The sequence below is a fragment of the Poecilia reticulata genome, chromosome 19, assembly GCF_904066995.2.
Source record: "Poecilia reticulata chromosome 19, P_reticulata-male-v2, whole genome shotgun sequence".
Classification (NCBI taxonomy): domain Eukaryota; kingdom Metazoa; phylum Chordata; class Actinopteri; order Cyprinodontiformes; family Poeciliidae; genus Poecilia; species Poecilia reticulata.
In genome coordinates this window covers 7,763,190-7,779,070 of record NC_088848.1, presented here as the reverse complement: position 1 = coordinate 7,779,070, position 15,881 = coordinate 7,763,190, and the positions used below count along the sequence as shown (strand labels likewise).

General features: G+C 37.7%; 1 protein-coding gene across 2 annotated transcripts in view; it reads right to left on the bottom strand.

Moving 5' to 3' along the window:
- Positions 1–12,956: 12,956 nt before the first annotated feature.
- pax2b (paired box 2b) overlaps positions 12,957–15,881 on the bottom strand; it is a 112,664-nt gene continuing 109,739 nt past the window's right edge. Inside the window, exon 11 of one of the 2 annotated variants that reach the window (XM_008436887.3) lies at positions 12,957–15,034. In XM_008436887.3, the coding sequence (XP_008435109.1) occupies positions 14,913–15,034 (122 nt within the window). In that variant the 3' untranslated portion in view covers positions 12,957–14,912. Of the gene's footprint in view, positions 15,054–15,881 lie in introns of both variants that reach the window. The other variant, XM_008436890.3, reaches the window with a different exon arrangement.

Sequence of the window (15,881 nt, the reverse complement as noted above, 5' to 3'; positions counted from 1 at the left end):
GTGAGGGTACATCTGAGGATTTTTGAATGCTGAGACGGACCAGCTGTGTTTATGGATTCTTAATGCACCTGCTGGGGCTACAGAGCAAGTGCACCAAGGGGATTAAGCACCAGGGCACCGGGGCACTGGGAAAAGTAGAACAAGGAACAACAGATCCATGTTAAGGAAGCATGTCAACACCTCCCCAGTGGGCGTCTGTGCCTAAGTCATTTACTGGTAACGAAGGTTTTCAAACCTAACCTAACCACATCGCTTTTAATCGAATATGTCCAGTCGAAGAAGAAATTTGCAAACGAATCCATTGTGTTCAAGGTTCGGAGAACTTTTCCACATGGTCATGTTTAACCAGAAATGTGAACTTGTTTTATTTGGAATTTTATGTTATAAAACAAATAAGTTCATATTCATAGAGCTAAATGAAAACTCCATGGTTTAATTATTATTATAATTTTTTTTGCACAAATGAAAAACTGATATATGTGGGATTAATTTAATATAAAGAAAATGCTGCTCATTTTTCAGATTAGAAAGAGGGCATCTTCGAACAAATATTGCCACAGATTATTACTTAATTCATATTTTGACTTTGACTGAGACATTCTAACATACAAATATGCTTTGGTCTAAATTATTCCATTTCTGGCTGCATGTTTAGGGAACATGTGCCCACCAGCTCCTTAAGAGGTTCATCTATCAAATGTCCCAGGCACCATAGTATCATCCTGCCATCACCTTGTTTCACTGTTGTCATGGTGATTTTCACACTAATCTTCTCCAACAATTAAATCGTAATCAAATAACTGAGTTGGTTGCACTGGATTTCATTTAGAGGTATCAGAGTAAACGGGGCATGCCACAGATTTCCAATTTCTCTTTGCAAACAAAAAATGTTTAAAAATATTACTGTGACATAAGAAAATGTACAAAAAAAAAGTTATGAATACTTTAACAAGGAACTGTATGTTAAAATCAAGGTGAGGAGATTAAAACTCTTGAGCATTTAAATGTAGCATCTATCAACATGCATTTATGTTTTGCTGGAGTGTGTTAATTCTTGATTACAATGTTGACATTTTACTTGGAATTAACCTGATTAATGTCACTGAGCATAAAACCCCATAGCTCAGCAGTTCTCATGATCACAGGAGATGGATTAAGAAAGAAGGCTTTCAAATTGAACATACCTCTCCTTGCTCAGCATGCTAATTGTGCCATTTACCACCACTTGAGTCACTGACCAGTGCTATTTAGTCAAACTAATGATGATGCACAGTCCAAGCCATCCCTTGATAATTAAACTAAAGTTACGTGTCTTTTTCTGTGCTTGCTTTTTTTTGTGCGCCTGTTGTGTAAATTAACAGACCTGCACGGAGAAACATGGAGCTGCAGTCATTTGTCTTTTCAAATCAAGGCTTCTTGTTTTGGAACCGTTCTCTATTACCTGTTATATATTCCCAAAAGTCAGAAATGGAACCCCTTCATTATGTCCATATATATTATTATATTCATAAAATGCTGCGTATGTAATTAACATGGCTGCAACTTGAAAGGAAAGCGACATAATTTATTATGCGACCTTGTAAGGATGAGATTAGGCAAACCATAAAGCACAAAGCATGTACATTTTGTTAGAGTGACCTAATAAGTCCAGACCTAAATTCAATTGAGAATCCGGGGCAAACTTTGAAAACTAATGTTAACTCCAATCTGCCTTAGGTGGAGCTGTTTTATTTAGATTATTATTATTATTATTATTATTATTATTATTATTATTATTATTATTATTATTATTATTATTATTATTATTATTATTTATTATTATTATTATTATTATTATTATTATTGCTTTATTCTACTTCACAAGTAACACTAATAAACTTTGAAAAAGTCTTAATGTAGGTGAGCCTGTGACAAAAGATTGCCTCTAAAATGCCTGAAACAGCTATATTTGAAGTTGTTTCAGCTAATTTTATTTTTGTTTTTTTTCATAAAGCTAAATCCATAATTTCATTAACATTTTGCAACAGTATGTTAATAACTCCTACAACTTCAAAATCAAGGGCTCCTAAACACTCACATGGTTAACATACCAAAATGGACGTAAACCCTTTCTTTCTTTAAGCTTAAAAGCTGCATCTTTCTAAACACAAACTAGCAGGGGGTTTAAAAATGTAGCATCAAGTGTTAAAATGCAGATGTACCTCAAAGCTTTCCCCTCTCTGGCCTTACTGCCTCCAACATTACTGAGGTTTTAAAATGATATGCCCATAAATCCCCCAGCAAACATGTTACATTTGTTCTCAGGCAGAATGGCTCTGCAGAGCTCTTCCTCTGAGATGGCGAGCCTGATCGAGCCAGGGAATAAGTAAATGAATAAATAGGCTGATGCTGAATTTTCCCCTCACTTGCCTCCACTGACACAAATAGGATCTACAGTAATTTATAATGCTGTTAGAGAGGCAGCTCAGTCTCTAACCGAGGTGTCTGTCACCTCGCTCGCAGAAGGCCTTTCGGTGTTGGAGTGAAGAACCTGCAGCGACGCAGCTTTCTGCTTTGCTATTCTGTGCACACAGCCCAAAGGCTAAGTGACATCAAGCCTCATTATTGTCATCACATGCCACATTTGTAACTGCTTAGCGAGCAAATTGTGATAAAATAGAGCAATGCCCCCTTTGAGCTTTCTCTGGCTGATCAAGCTGGACTTTCTATAATGTTGGTATAGGAGGAAAAAGGAGAAGGGTTTTTTTGTTGGAGAAATTCAGTTTTTTTTTTTATATCTACTTTTTGATTAACAAATGGCAAAGCATCTATGGAGAGATTCCAGCAGAAGTTAGAAAGCTGGAAAATCTTGGCTAACAAGCCGACAACTCTTAGTTACAATAATGTTGAAGAAGATTTCATTATTTTTAAATGGTAAACGGACTGAAGTTATATAGCACTTTTAGTCAGGGCACTCTACAATATACTCCCACCCATTTGCGGTTCAGCGTTCCCGGATTCACCCATTTATGGATTTCTCTGTGGAACGTGACTCTAAGTAATTTGTAGAAAACCTATTTGCAGAGTTTTTCATATAGCATTTTTAAGATGATTTAAAGCAAATATATCTTCGGAAGCTGAAATATGAAATGCTACTCTACACACTTTTGGTTGGTGTTTGCAAAGCAACCAATCCAGGAGCGCTATTTATTTTTCCTTGGCTCTGATTGGCTGCACCACCAAGAGTGAAGATATGAATTACCACAGATGTTAGCTTCTACGCTAGTGCTAAAAAGGTTTTCACTCTGCATATTAATACGTATTAAGATAAATGTATTTGTTTCTCTCATGACCCGGATGCATCATTACATCCTTCAGTTAGCAAAGTGGATAGTTAGTTAAAATATGCCAAAAAAAAGTTGGAGCATCATATCTTCAGAGCTAATCACATCACAACTTCAGAAAACATATTGGTCAGGGCAGAAGGGTTAAGTGTTGCGGAGAAATACAATAACAATTAAACATGGCATGTCAAATCGACTATATATATAAAGAGTACTACAAGAATGTTAACATTTATTACATAGATGTAAATGTTTTCTTTTAATGTTTTTGATTGACTGGTTAAAAATGAAAGGTTCGACATTGCGAGTGCAGGTTTTAATAAAAAAACACAAACAACCAAAAAACGGGCATTTTAGGCCATTGGTAGATCTCGGTATTTGTGTTTATAAAATCACATTCTTGCGAAAGAAGCGAATGCCTCACAATGCAGTGAACCATCAGTTTAAAGTCTTTTTCTATGTAAGAAGATACCGTCGAAGATTATGTTTAAACCTCCAAATCCTGCAGAAAAAGATGTATTGAACACCTATGTATCTTTTTCCTGAGATGCCTTGAACTAACCCGAATCCATTAGAAATATTTATTTTCCCCATGTGCTGATTCTGCGATAGTCTAAACAGAGCATTCACCAGTCGATAAGTGTGACATTTCAGTGCCGTCTCCAGTAAGCTTCCGCACATCTTCATGTACCAGTGATTTGGTTCCATTTTTTTTTTTCTTTAAATCAACATGCAGGCATAATGAGGAGGAAAATCTCCTGCTTGCATCAACCTCAATTTGGTGAAATGAAAACCTGTCTTGAACAAAGGAAGAGACCCCCATGGTGTCTGGGTCTACAATTTCTGTCACGTATATTCCTCAGAGGTTTCATGTGACAAAACACAGAAAGTTGCTTTGTCCCTCCTCTTGTCACGTTACACCCCTTACCCATAGTTTTTTTTTTTTTTTTCCTTCCTCCCTTTCTGTTGTCTGGCTGTCTATGCTGTCAGCCCATAGCCTGGCACCTGCTCTCATGTTCCTAATTAGTCTCATTTAATTAATTATATTCTGCGGCACATCTCCTTACTTCTGGCTTCCTCCGGATTGTGTCGGCTTTGTTTCAAACTTGAGGGAGCGTCAGTTCTCAGTTGGGTGTTGCTGTTCAGTAAGCACTGGGACTTTCACGTGAGGACAGTGAAATAGGTGTCTGAGGTTTGTAACTCCCTCAGCATACCATTTATCATGTCTCTTCACGAAGTTTCCTTGCATTTTCTGCATCATTAAAGTGCTTCGTAATAGCCTTTGGGGAGATTGACATTGTTTTTGCTTTTGGTTGTGGTTTGATCTCATGAAGGGAATATCTGATAGCGTCAGCGGCTTCGCAGCTGCTTCTTCATCCTCCTGTTACACTGGAACGCATGATGAGCTGAAGAAAAGGTTTCATCAAATATTTAAAACTTGATCAACACAACACAATGGGGAGAGATCAAACCTTTGACTGCAGCGGTCAACCACAGACTTATTGGGTTTCAAGCACAGAAAACAGAACTGCATCAGCAGTAGGGCAATAAAAGCTCTTGTGCGACAGAAACTGCAACAGGTTTTTTTTTGTTTGTTTTTTTTCAAAAGAGCTTATGTGTTTTTAATATATTTGATAGCTTTCTGGTAATTGCACTTGTTGCACTTGTTGAAACCGGGCTTTAATGTTGCGACAAATGCTTCTTTCTGACAGGTTGAGGAGAAACAGAAGGCCACTCCTCCACGTGTTGAGTGAGTTAGAAGTGCTTTGTAACGATTATTAATTACACAGTTTAAAAAAAACAACAATTTCTATATTAACGTTTAGATATACGTAAAGCTGAGACTCAAAAAATATTTTGAATAGAATAGAATAGAATTATCCCACAGTTAGAAAATTCAGGACACACATTTTGTAAAAATATGTTTTCTTTCTCTAGTTTACTCAGTTTTGTCTTTTTCTTTTTACATAACATAATTTTTGTTAAAGCTGGTGGTTTGGTGATAATTACTGTTGTTTCTTTGACTTCTTATTCTTGTGTTTTTATGATGTAAAGTACTTTGAACTGCCTCTTTGCTGAAATGTGGTATACCAGTAAACTTGCTTGATGTATTGATTGATAATTACAGTGTTTAAAAGTTTTTTTTTTATTTTAGAAAATGTATCTTCTTTATTTTGTAATAGCTCTTGGTTTTGATATGGCTGATCTGGCTGACTGCCCAGAGTGGCATTCCACTGGGGGCATAACATGAGCTCCCTGAACAAGGTTTCCATTGGAAAATGGCAGAGGATGCCTCCCTGTTTTGTGCGCAGAGAAAGCGTCGGCAAACAAAACACAGAGGACCCCAGGATTGAAGGAAGTTAGGGACTACAACTGAATGCGAAAAGCTAAAATCTGCTAATATTCGAGACCATCTTCGGATGCAAAATAAACCATTATAATGCATTAATAAGCACAGTGCAAATTGTGCTTTTATCTACAGTCTTCCTTACTGCTGCTCTAATGAGTACAGCCAATCAGCAGCAAGGAAAATGAATGGTGCTCCTGGATTGGCTGTTTTGCAGATGCCAACCAATAGCATGTCAAGTAGAATTGTGCCAAGGTACTTCAGCATCTCAAGCTGCATTTTCTTTCAGATATCGTTGGTCTGCTGGTAGATTTTCCTGCAAATAATTTGGAGTTCAACTGAAAAATCAGACCATAGGTCAGACTGCAAATAATGAGGCACAAATAAATGGGATCCACTGTCTCTGTAAGTTGTGGCAGGCTTAGCCTCGCGTCTCTTTACTCTGTTAGTAAATCTAAACTTTAAAAACATGCATTTTTAAATGTATAATACTTTTTTGCTTTATTCTCATGAACCCAGTATTATTTAGTGTCTTATTTCATGATCTGAACATATTGTGGCTGTAAGTGTGACTGTTTGCTTTGAAATGGTTTGGCGAAAAAATAAACAAAAATAAGGGCTTGCCCTCAGCACAATTCATCCAACAACCACCACATTTAGTGAGACACCATAGTTCTGTATTTACAACAAATCTATCCAAAATGAGAACATATTTAATGAGGGAAAACTTCAAATAATGCATGAAGCAGTGAGTGTTTATGACGCCATTATTCAGTTTAAAAAGTACAAAAAATTGTTGCACCGTCGTCCACTGACAATCAGTTGTTTCATTGTCAAACGGAGTAACACATTTTGAACAACTCGGAGGTAGATAATTGAATGTTTATTTGACTCCAACAGCTGTTGCAGAAAAAAATATTTATCTGCTCTGTGAATAATTACATTTCCTTCTGCTTTGATTGTTTCTAAAAGGACCTGTTTGTGGAAAGAAAATGACAAGAAGTCAAGTTGACAGGCCTGGAGTGAGACAGTTAAATGCCCCTCGCTGCTCTGGATAATTAATAAATAAAGTACCAGGGGAGTCCTGTCATGGCTTCCTCTATGACAGGGGCTGTCTCCAGTGCGCTAAAGCATTAAATGACCAATTCCTGTCAGGCTAACTTCCACTGCACTCCCCTGGCACCCTCTCCCTCATTCTCCCCGTCTCTCTCCTCTTCCTCCTCCTCCTCCTCCTCCTCCTCACCCTCACACTGTCTCCCCTTCTGCAGCGGCGAGCTACTTTGCTCTCTTTGCTCTGAGTTTTTCAGCGACTGATGGCTCTAGTTCATTTCTGCTGAATTAATTGGTCCCTGAATGAATTCTGTTGACAGGGCAATTCATCATGTGTTTGGCCTGACAGTGACTGGGGTGTTGGGAGTGTGGAGGCGGAGGGTGGGAGGGGGTTTGGGGGGGAGCTACAGGAGAAGCTGGGGTTACAGAAGGGGGAAAAAAGAAGGATGGGGGTTGATGGTTCTCCATCTATTATCTAGCCACAGTCTGCATTGAATTTCTCACTCGTTCTCTGAATATTTCCCAAACAAACAGGCCTGCCTGACAGCTCCAGCCGATTAGCGAGTTCCTCCGTCTGCTTTGGAGGGTATCCCCATTACCGACCAGTCAGGTAGCGAGGAACTATCAGCCCAGGACCACCGGTGCCTGTTACAGTATGTGGAACCTGACAGGATCACTGAGCAAGGTGCACTGTACGAGGCTTTTAATTGCTTCATGTATCACACAATAGCCATTAGGGTAATTATTTACTGGTGAAGTGTAAATGGGGGCTGGCACAAGGCTGAGCCAGCACAGTTTTGGCAGAGGTGTGTGGCGCTCACCTATACAGATCTAATGGCTGCTAATTTGGTTCATTTGGAAACGCACCCTCCGTCCAAACCTCTCCCCGGTTTTCCTTCGCTCACCTTCAGTCAGTCAGGGCGCCGATTATGTCCAATCAATCAATGCTCACTCATTAGGAACCTCCCTCCGAGTATCCTCTGGATGGCCTCATGCAGCGAGAGTCAAAAATTACCTCATAATTGCCGCTCAGGCATCATAACAAGCTAGGCTGCCCCTCTGACACGGCCATACAAACAGGTCTAACACAGGAATTGATGGATACTGGAGGAATCATATTATATATTGCTACATCCAATTAGATACAGCACATAAAGCAGCAGATCCATTCCCTCTTTTCACAAACCGCAGCTCAGATGACACTCAGATAATATGAAGACGTGAAATGCATTTTCATATTCTCTCTCCTCTTTCTCTCTCTCCTCTTTCTCTCTCTCTCTCTCTCTCTCTCTCTCTCTCTCTCTCTCTCTTTTCCAACGTCTACTTCGGGTGTCTGGACAAATGATAACATCCTGAGGATTTATTGTACATTTGACACACCAGTAACCAAATTATAATTCAGCTGCAGTCGGCGTATTTGCAGAACCACTGTATAAATCACACAGAAAGAGCGTTTCAGTGTTAGTGCGGAGCGGCCCGAAAGGTCAGCAGTGAGATAAAAGGTGTGGTTTGGTGTTATGCATGAAGAGCTTCTCAGTTAGGACACCTGACAGCTTCTAATTGCTGACAAAACTACATTTAAACACATGTGATTAGAGATTCAGACTTTTTTTTTTTATCTGGTTAGCTTTAAAATGTAATGAAAGATGCCTACAGGTGGTGAGTGTGGTGTTGTGCAGTGGAGGTACTTTTCTTTAGCAGAGAAAAGGGAAGCTGGTCAAAGTTGATGGTAAGAATGAGAGATAACCTGTTACAGAGTGCAAAAGATTTGAGACGGGACCAAAGTTTTATTTTACATCAGGACAATGACCCTGATCATACAGAGAGCCAGAGCTAAAATATAGTGGTTGAGATTAAATCATATTTGGTTGTTGGAATGGGATAGTTGAAGTCTAGACCTACATCAATTGAGTGGGCAAGAAAAGCAGGCATACATTTCATAAGCGGTCCAGAGATGAGTGAAGCTGGTAGAGATTCAAAAATTACAGCTAAAGGTGGTTCTACAGGGTATTGTGCATGTGCACGCCACTTTTCAGATTTTTATTTGTTTTCCATTTGAAAAACAATGAGTCATCTTCCTTGCAGTTAATAACCAAGCATTACTTGTGCATATTTTGCATCGTATAACCACTGTATTTTGTAAAGTGACAAAAGACATAAGAATACTTTTATGTGGAAAATAAATATTTAACGTAAAAACAATCTATACTAATGTTTTCTTCATAGTACCTATTTGGTTTTTGTATAATGCACATTTTTAAGATCCTGCCAAATGTAAGTGTTTTCATGTGGTGCAACTTTTAGTCCTAATGATTCAATTACTTCAGAAGCAATATGTAGAATGGAGTCCACTCATAAATGTAATTACCGCGAATCAGTTTAGAAGTAAAGCATTAATCTCTGTTAGCTCTGGGGCTTTAAAAAAATGTGGATATAGTTAGATGAAGCAGGAAAGTTAAAAAACACACATTTCTTTCAAATAAATTAAAGCTTCTTATCTAAAGTAAGCAATAAATCAAGATTTCTACACTTGCGCATTAAGATGATTACTATTTTGTTATTTTTTTTAAAACTCCCTATTTAATCTTCTGCTAAATCAAACTTTGTTTGGTTTTATTCAATTTCATTCAACGGAAAAGCATCTTTCTTTCTTTTTTATGTTTGACGGGTAAAAACCGAGACAGGTGTCGATTACAGCCAATGAGATCTCCTTTTCATACAGCAAGTTTACATAATTATGTATTTATGTATTTATTTATTTATATGTTGGACGCCTTTGTCATCTGGCATGCCGCACTCAATTTGAGCTTGACTGACAGCTACATCCAGGTTTGCAGTTTATTAGTTTCAGAAGAGAGAGCCAGATCTGCCAATTTGGACAGGAAAGTGACAAAAAGTTTCCATCTAAATAGAATAATTCCACTTCTGGGAATTCTCACATGCAGAAAAAGGGAGAGTCCGATTCTCTCTTTTATTTTTTATTTTTCCTCCTCTCCTCCTCCTCCCTCTCTAACTAGAGCTGTGAATGACAAACATACACGACAGCTAGAAGCTGACAGAATATCAGATTTTGACGCTTCGTGGGGGAGCCATGAAATAAACAAAAGGCAGAGAAATTGAATTACAAAGCAAGAGGAGGTTTTGGAGTTCTGCTAAGAAAGCTGTTTTATTGTTGAAGCTTAGCAATGATATATTCGCCCAGGTCAATTATGTCAAACTCCCTTTCGCTTTCAAGCTTTAAAGCAATTTTTAATCAAGAAATGCTCCGCCTGCTGACATAAATTCTAATGTACGTGCCACTTTATCATGTACTCACTCTGCCCAAATTCTTTGCAAATCACAAAGCTCTAATCAAAACAGTGTCCACTTGTCATAAATCAATAATGATATAACTAAATCACACAAGGTGGCAGTGGCAGAGGGATTACGGAGCAAAGGAAGAGCGAAAAGAAGCTCTGAGAGGGATTTTATGCATAAATCTCTCCCTTGCAACTTGGCACAAATTGAATTCAGGCACAGTGCTAGAAAAATTAATTCAGCTTTACAAAGCGGGGAGAGGTTAAACACTTTATGTGCTGCTCAGTGATCCAAATCATGGAGAAAACATTCAGAGGCATTCTCACTGTAGTCTCTTTCTCTCCACTGTGTGATCTTTATACCTCAGAAGGCAATGTGTGTATTTTGAACAATACAGATGCAGTTATCTGTCATCTGAAGCTAAATTTGTAGACACTGCTCACTTTATTAATTTATTTAAGAATAGGCGATTCACACAAAGAGGTTTTGGCTGTAGAATGTAGCTGAAAGCCGTAAAGGAATCAATCTGTGCACATTACAGCGTACTGGGAATGAGGATTCAGAATGGGAGCAAAATATAAGCTCCCACATTGACATGTTCAGTTTTGAAATCCCTCAATGTTTAGTTACTTTAGAGAAAAAAATGTTGAGAAAAACATTGTGATGACACAATTGCAAGATTTTTCAAAGTCGTACAGCTCTGAGGAAGACGAAAGGAAAACATTTTGGTCTTATCTGGCCAGAACTGTGCTTGCCAACATGGCTCATTCAATTTCATGACTTCTTTTGCGTTTCTTTGAACATTGACTTTCTCTTTACCAATCTTCCATTAAAGCCAGGTTTGCAATCTTCCACAACCGTTAATTATCCTGTCGAGAGATTCTCCCACCTGAGCTGTGCATATCTGTAGCTCCTCCAGTTAACATGGTGATTTTGGCTTCTTCTTTGTTTAATACTCTTCATGCCAGGCCTGTCAGTTTAGGGAGTGGCATAACCTGGTAAAACTAGCCTCTTGTTTTATGCTCTGCTTCAGCAGAGGGTCTATTGAGAAAAGATTGTCTGCTGAAGGCTTGTACTCTGTTGAAGCTTTGAACAAATGGATATAACTTTACCGAATTTCTAACATTTGGACAGAATGTATGTAACGATGAAGCTTACCGGAAGTTGCGTGTGTTGTAAACAACCATAAGTGCCAAGCTGAACAAGACGGCTGTAAACGAGAGGGGACATGATATCTTTGCTAGCGACTTTAATTGGTGAAGTTTTAGAAGCATGGCCAACTTGAACTGAATGACTGAATGTTCACTTCCTCCACTGATATTATCCAACTGCAGCTATAGACAGATCAGGATTCAAAATCAGTGTAGAAAAACTGCATCACTGTTCACAAATCCTTCTGAAATTCATCCTGACAAATCCAGCTCAATGGGGGAAATCAGACCGAGCGCTGAAGGGCGATGAGAATCAGACAGGAAGACAGTGGCCTTGTCTGGGTAGACTCACATTTGTGTGCAGTTGCCAGACTCTTGATTTTTCAGATGTTGAACTGAACAGTCATCTATGAGATGCTGAAGGATTGGGATATTACCGTCTAATCAAATTCTAATCTAAGCTTCTTACCAGCAACCTGTCTCATGAGTTCCTTGGTCTTGACGATGCTTTTGTTCACTAATATCCAGCAACAAACCTTTGAGTCCTTTACATAACACCTGGATTTATGCTGAAAGTAAATTACACACAGGTGGACTCAGCTGACCAATCAGATTACTTCTGGACTTTGGTGTTTGGCAGATTTAGAAGAAAGGGGTCATGCCACATTTTTAAAAATATTTCCTTTTGTTAAAAATGAACAAAAGCATCCTTCTCTAATTCTGATTCTTAAAGTCAGACGACATAAAGCACATATTGTAAAAGTGATTTTACCTTTTTATGGTTTGAAAAACAAAATTCTCCTTCAAATGGGCAACAAATGACGTTTTCTGTTCCACAAGTTATTGATTAATAACTTACAGGTTTCTAGTAACTAGTACTACCTTAAAATATAAACTGGAGATCACAATAAATCACAATAAAGCTTCTGTTGCTTTTTTTTATTTTTAAGGAATTGTTCAGACTGCCAATTAGTGTGACTGACAATTCTGTTAAAGCATTTTATTCAAGGTATTTTCCTCCCCTGCTTATCAGATGAGCTCAAATTAAAGGGTACATTTTCCAACTTGTTTTATGATGAGATAAGACCTCTGCATTAAAATATTTTATTTGAAGGATGTTTTACAGTTCACTGACTCTATAAAGTATTTTTAGGTTTGGAATCTTGCTGTGCGTTTATGTCCAGAAACAATCGCTGATTTGAAAAGACATTATCATTACTGTGGTAATCATAATCTAACAATAATAAAAAGAAAAAAAGAAATCCAGAAATCCATTAAAAAAAAAAAATCATTAGAAAGTTGATTTCTTTCAGTAATTCAATTCAGAAAGTGAAACTCATACTGATTCATTGGATAGAATTATACATTTCAAGTCTGAGTTTTCATGATTATAGCTTGCAACTATATTAAAACAAAATTTAGATCTTCTGCAAGGTATGGACTCTTTTTGCATCAATTACTGGATAAATACAGAGTTGCATGGAAGTGATCAGCCTGTGGCTATGATGAGGTCAAAGTGCTTTAAATGTTGCCTTCAACTCATCTGCAGTTTTGGGTGTGGTGCCCCACCTCCCCCCTCCCCCCGATTTCCCAACCCTCAATTTGGCTTCACATACCTTGTGCACCTTGTCTACCATAAACTGACTTTTTGTCACTTTTATTTAAATAATCATCATCATCTACAGTAACAGAAATAGAGACTGGATCTATCAGCTGAATCATCAGTATGGAGACCATTCCTGATTGGATATATTTATCTGATTGCTTCAGTCAGACACGTCACACAAGTCGTTTTGCATAAAAGATTTCAGACACTTTTATTATTGTACAAGTGATACCGGCATAATGAAAGTGATAATACCCATGAACATGAAAGACAGTTTTTCCTTACTGTATATACAGAGAAGTGTCTTCATATCGCACACACACACACACACACACACACACACACACACACACACACACACACACACACACACACACACACACACGCACACACGCACACACTCACACACTCACGCATAACCTTGTCCCCACACACGCACACACCCGCATACGCACACACAAAATGCTTCTACAAAATGAACGAATTGTAAATAACATAACATTAAATAAACTCCACCTACCTTTAGGTTTACAGCTGAATATGCATATGATGACCATCTTTGCACTGCATAGAATTTATACATATAATTTTCCTCGTGACCATTGTGGGCTTTTCTAATAACAATAATTATAATAGTACCAATAATAATAATAATAATAATAATAATAATAATAATAATAATAATAATAATAATACTGCTCTCATGATGCATATTGGCGGCCTGTAAATTAACATTAAAAAGAACTAAGTCTTTGGCAAACGCAAATACATTCACTTGACAGATGAAGAAAAAAAATGATTCCAGCTTTGCTGAAAAAAAAAAAAAAAAATTACTTGTCCTGAAACATGCGGGAGTTAAAGTTAGGAGGGCACATGTTTAAGGCATTTATAGTTGAAATTGTCACCCTGCTTTTCGATGTCAGAATCATCCAATCAGAGTGAATCCAGACAAATTAGATTTGGAATGGCTGTTATATCCTTACTTCTGCAGTTGAATGCCAAAGACTTAATGAACTTAAACATAAGCAGTGAGAACATAAAGTAGTATAGTGCACATCAAGTCAGTGAGATGATGGGCTTTGTAAAACTGTAAGTGCCTTTACAGACTGAGACGCAGAAGACTTACAGTCAGTTTTTCTTTTCTTTTTTTTTTTTTTTACATAAAACAAATATGCACATTTAGTTTTTCTGCATAACCACAGTCCAGTGTTGCAAACCTCCAAAATAGTGCAAACTTAACACAAAAATAAAACACTCAAAAGGTTTTGCCTGATTACCTTCCTGACAAATAGAGAACAAGTCAAACATTAGCCAAGCAGTCTGCAAATCAGTCTGTACAAATTATAAAAAAAAGTGAAATAAAAAAAATATTTTAACTGGAAACCTTGCAAATAGTGAGCCACGGTGCTATAATAACATGGCTCCCGCTATTTTTCCAAACAGGTGTTTATTTCATTTTTCATTTTTACATCTTGATTGTGTCTCACAGAAAACATGTCCTAATCTTCTCACGGCATCAAAAGCGATTGATTTTTTATTTTTATTTTTTCTTCCACTCATGCTGGATGTTTGGTCAGTGCCTGCTCAGATGGACTGGAAAAACAACTGCCACAGCCTGCGCGGGTTGCTGCTCATCTCCCTTGATCTCTGTGCATTGCGATTTGATTTGAGTGGGAGACAAATGGCAAAAGGAGGGGGGTAAAAAGGGAGAGAAAAAAAAAAGACTGCTGATACATTTCAAGCTGTGGACAGTATCCCTGCTGGGACCCATTGAGGAAAGGAATGTACAGTATTGATCTGTTATGGATAAAAGAGTGGGACCACAGGTGGGGAAAATAAATTCAGGATGTTTTTGTCTGGAGTCCTGTTTTGTTTTAAACCATTGCAATTAGCCAAGGGTTCAAACTTTCACTTGTTCCATAATTGTGTTTTTCTTGTTTTTTTGTTTTTTTTTGGCTTTGGGTGTCCAAAAAAAAGAAACAAACAAAAAAAAAATCCAAAGAAAAGCAGTAATGAGAGAAGATGGCGGTTGTCTTGAATCCGTGAATTTTCTCTTCTGTTTTTGTTATTCTTTTTATTTTTTTTTAGTCTGGGACATTTTATGCGCTTTTTGCTCAGTGTCCAGCGGACCGTGTTCTTCACACCTGGGCAATATGGAGGCTGAGGCCGTGGTCCTGCAGGTTGATTTGGTTTCCATGGTAACTAGTGACGGTCATAGGCAGTGGCAGCAGTGGGAGGGGCGGAGCCTCTCGATGCGGCACTATAATAATAAGGGGAACCTGAAAGTTAACAGAAGAATGAACCATTTGAAACAACAAATTACAGCTTTCACTGCCATTTACCAAATAAATGACCATGAATGATGCGTACAATAAACTGCTTTACCCTTATATAAGAGTTATAGATAATTATCCTTGCTGTTGATGCTATTTTATTTTTTATCTGACAATGGCCAGATAAACTTCAGTCCTCACTCGATTTTGTTTATCATAGCTCCAGTTGTTTTATGCTTTTTAATAACTGCTCTGATGCAGATGCTGGCAAGTCTTTTTCTTTACTTGGACTGAATGATCTCTAGTCTTGCCCTTTTTGGAGAGCGTCTGAGAAATCATATTTATCCAAACGTTTCTAATAACCAGGAAAAAGTACCTAGCTGCTTTTTTTTTTTTTTTTTTTTTTTAAAAAGAAGTTGCTAGAGGGGTCTGAAAACTTTCTAAGTATAGCAATTTAATAAGTCTGAATACTGAACAATTACTTAAACAAATTGTCGGTGATTTACAAAACCGCTGACAAAATCTCTGTTCATTCTTGTAAACTTAATATTATATCCTTGTCTGAGGGCTGGATTTAATATCATTTAACACTGGAGCTCCTTTGGTTAAAACCCTACAGAAAGCAACAATGAATATCCCAGTTTTGCTGTAGCATAAGCATACAGAAATAATGAAACAAATCTTATTCACAAAGTCCTTTATATATTACATCATATTTTGTAGCTCTGCAGAAACAGACAGTTCTATTGTGCCTTTTAAAACTCTACGGATGAGGACATCTAGCGATAAAGACTCCATCTGTCTTAAAACGATAAATTAGGGGTTTACGATTGC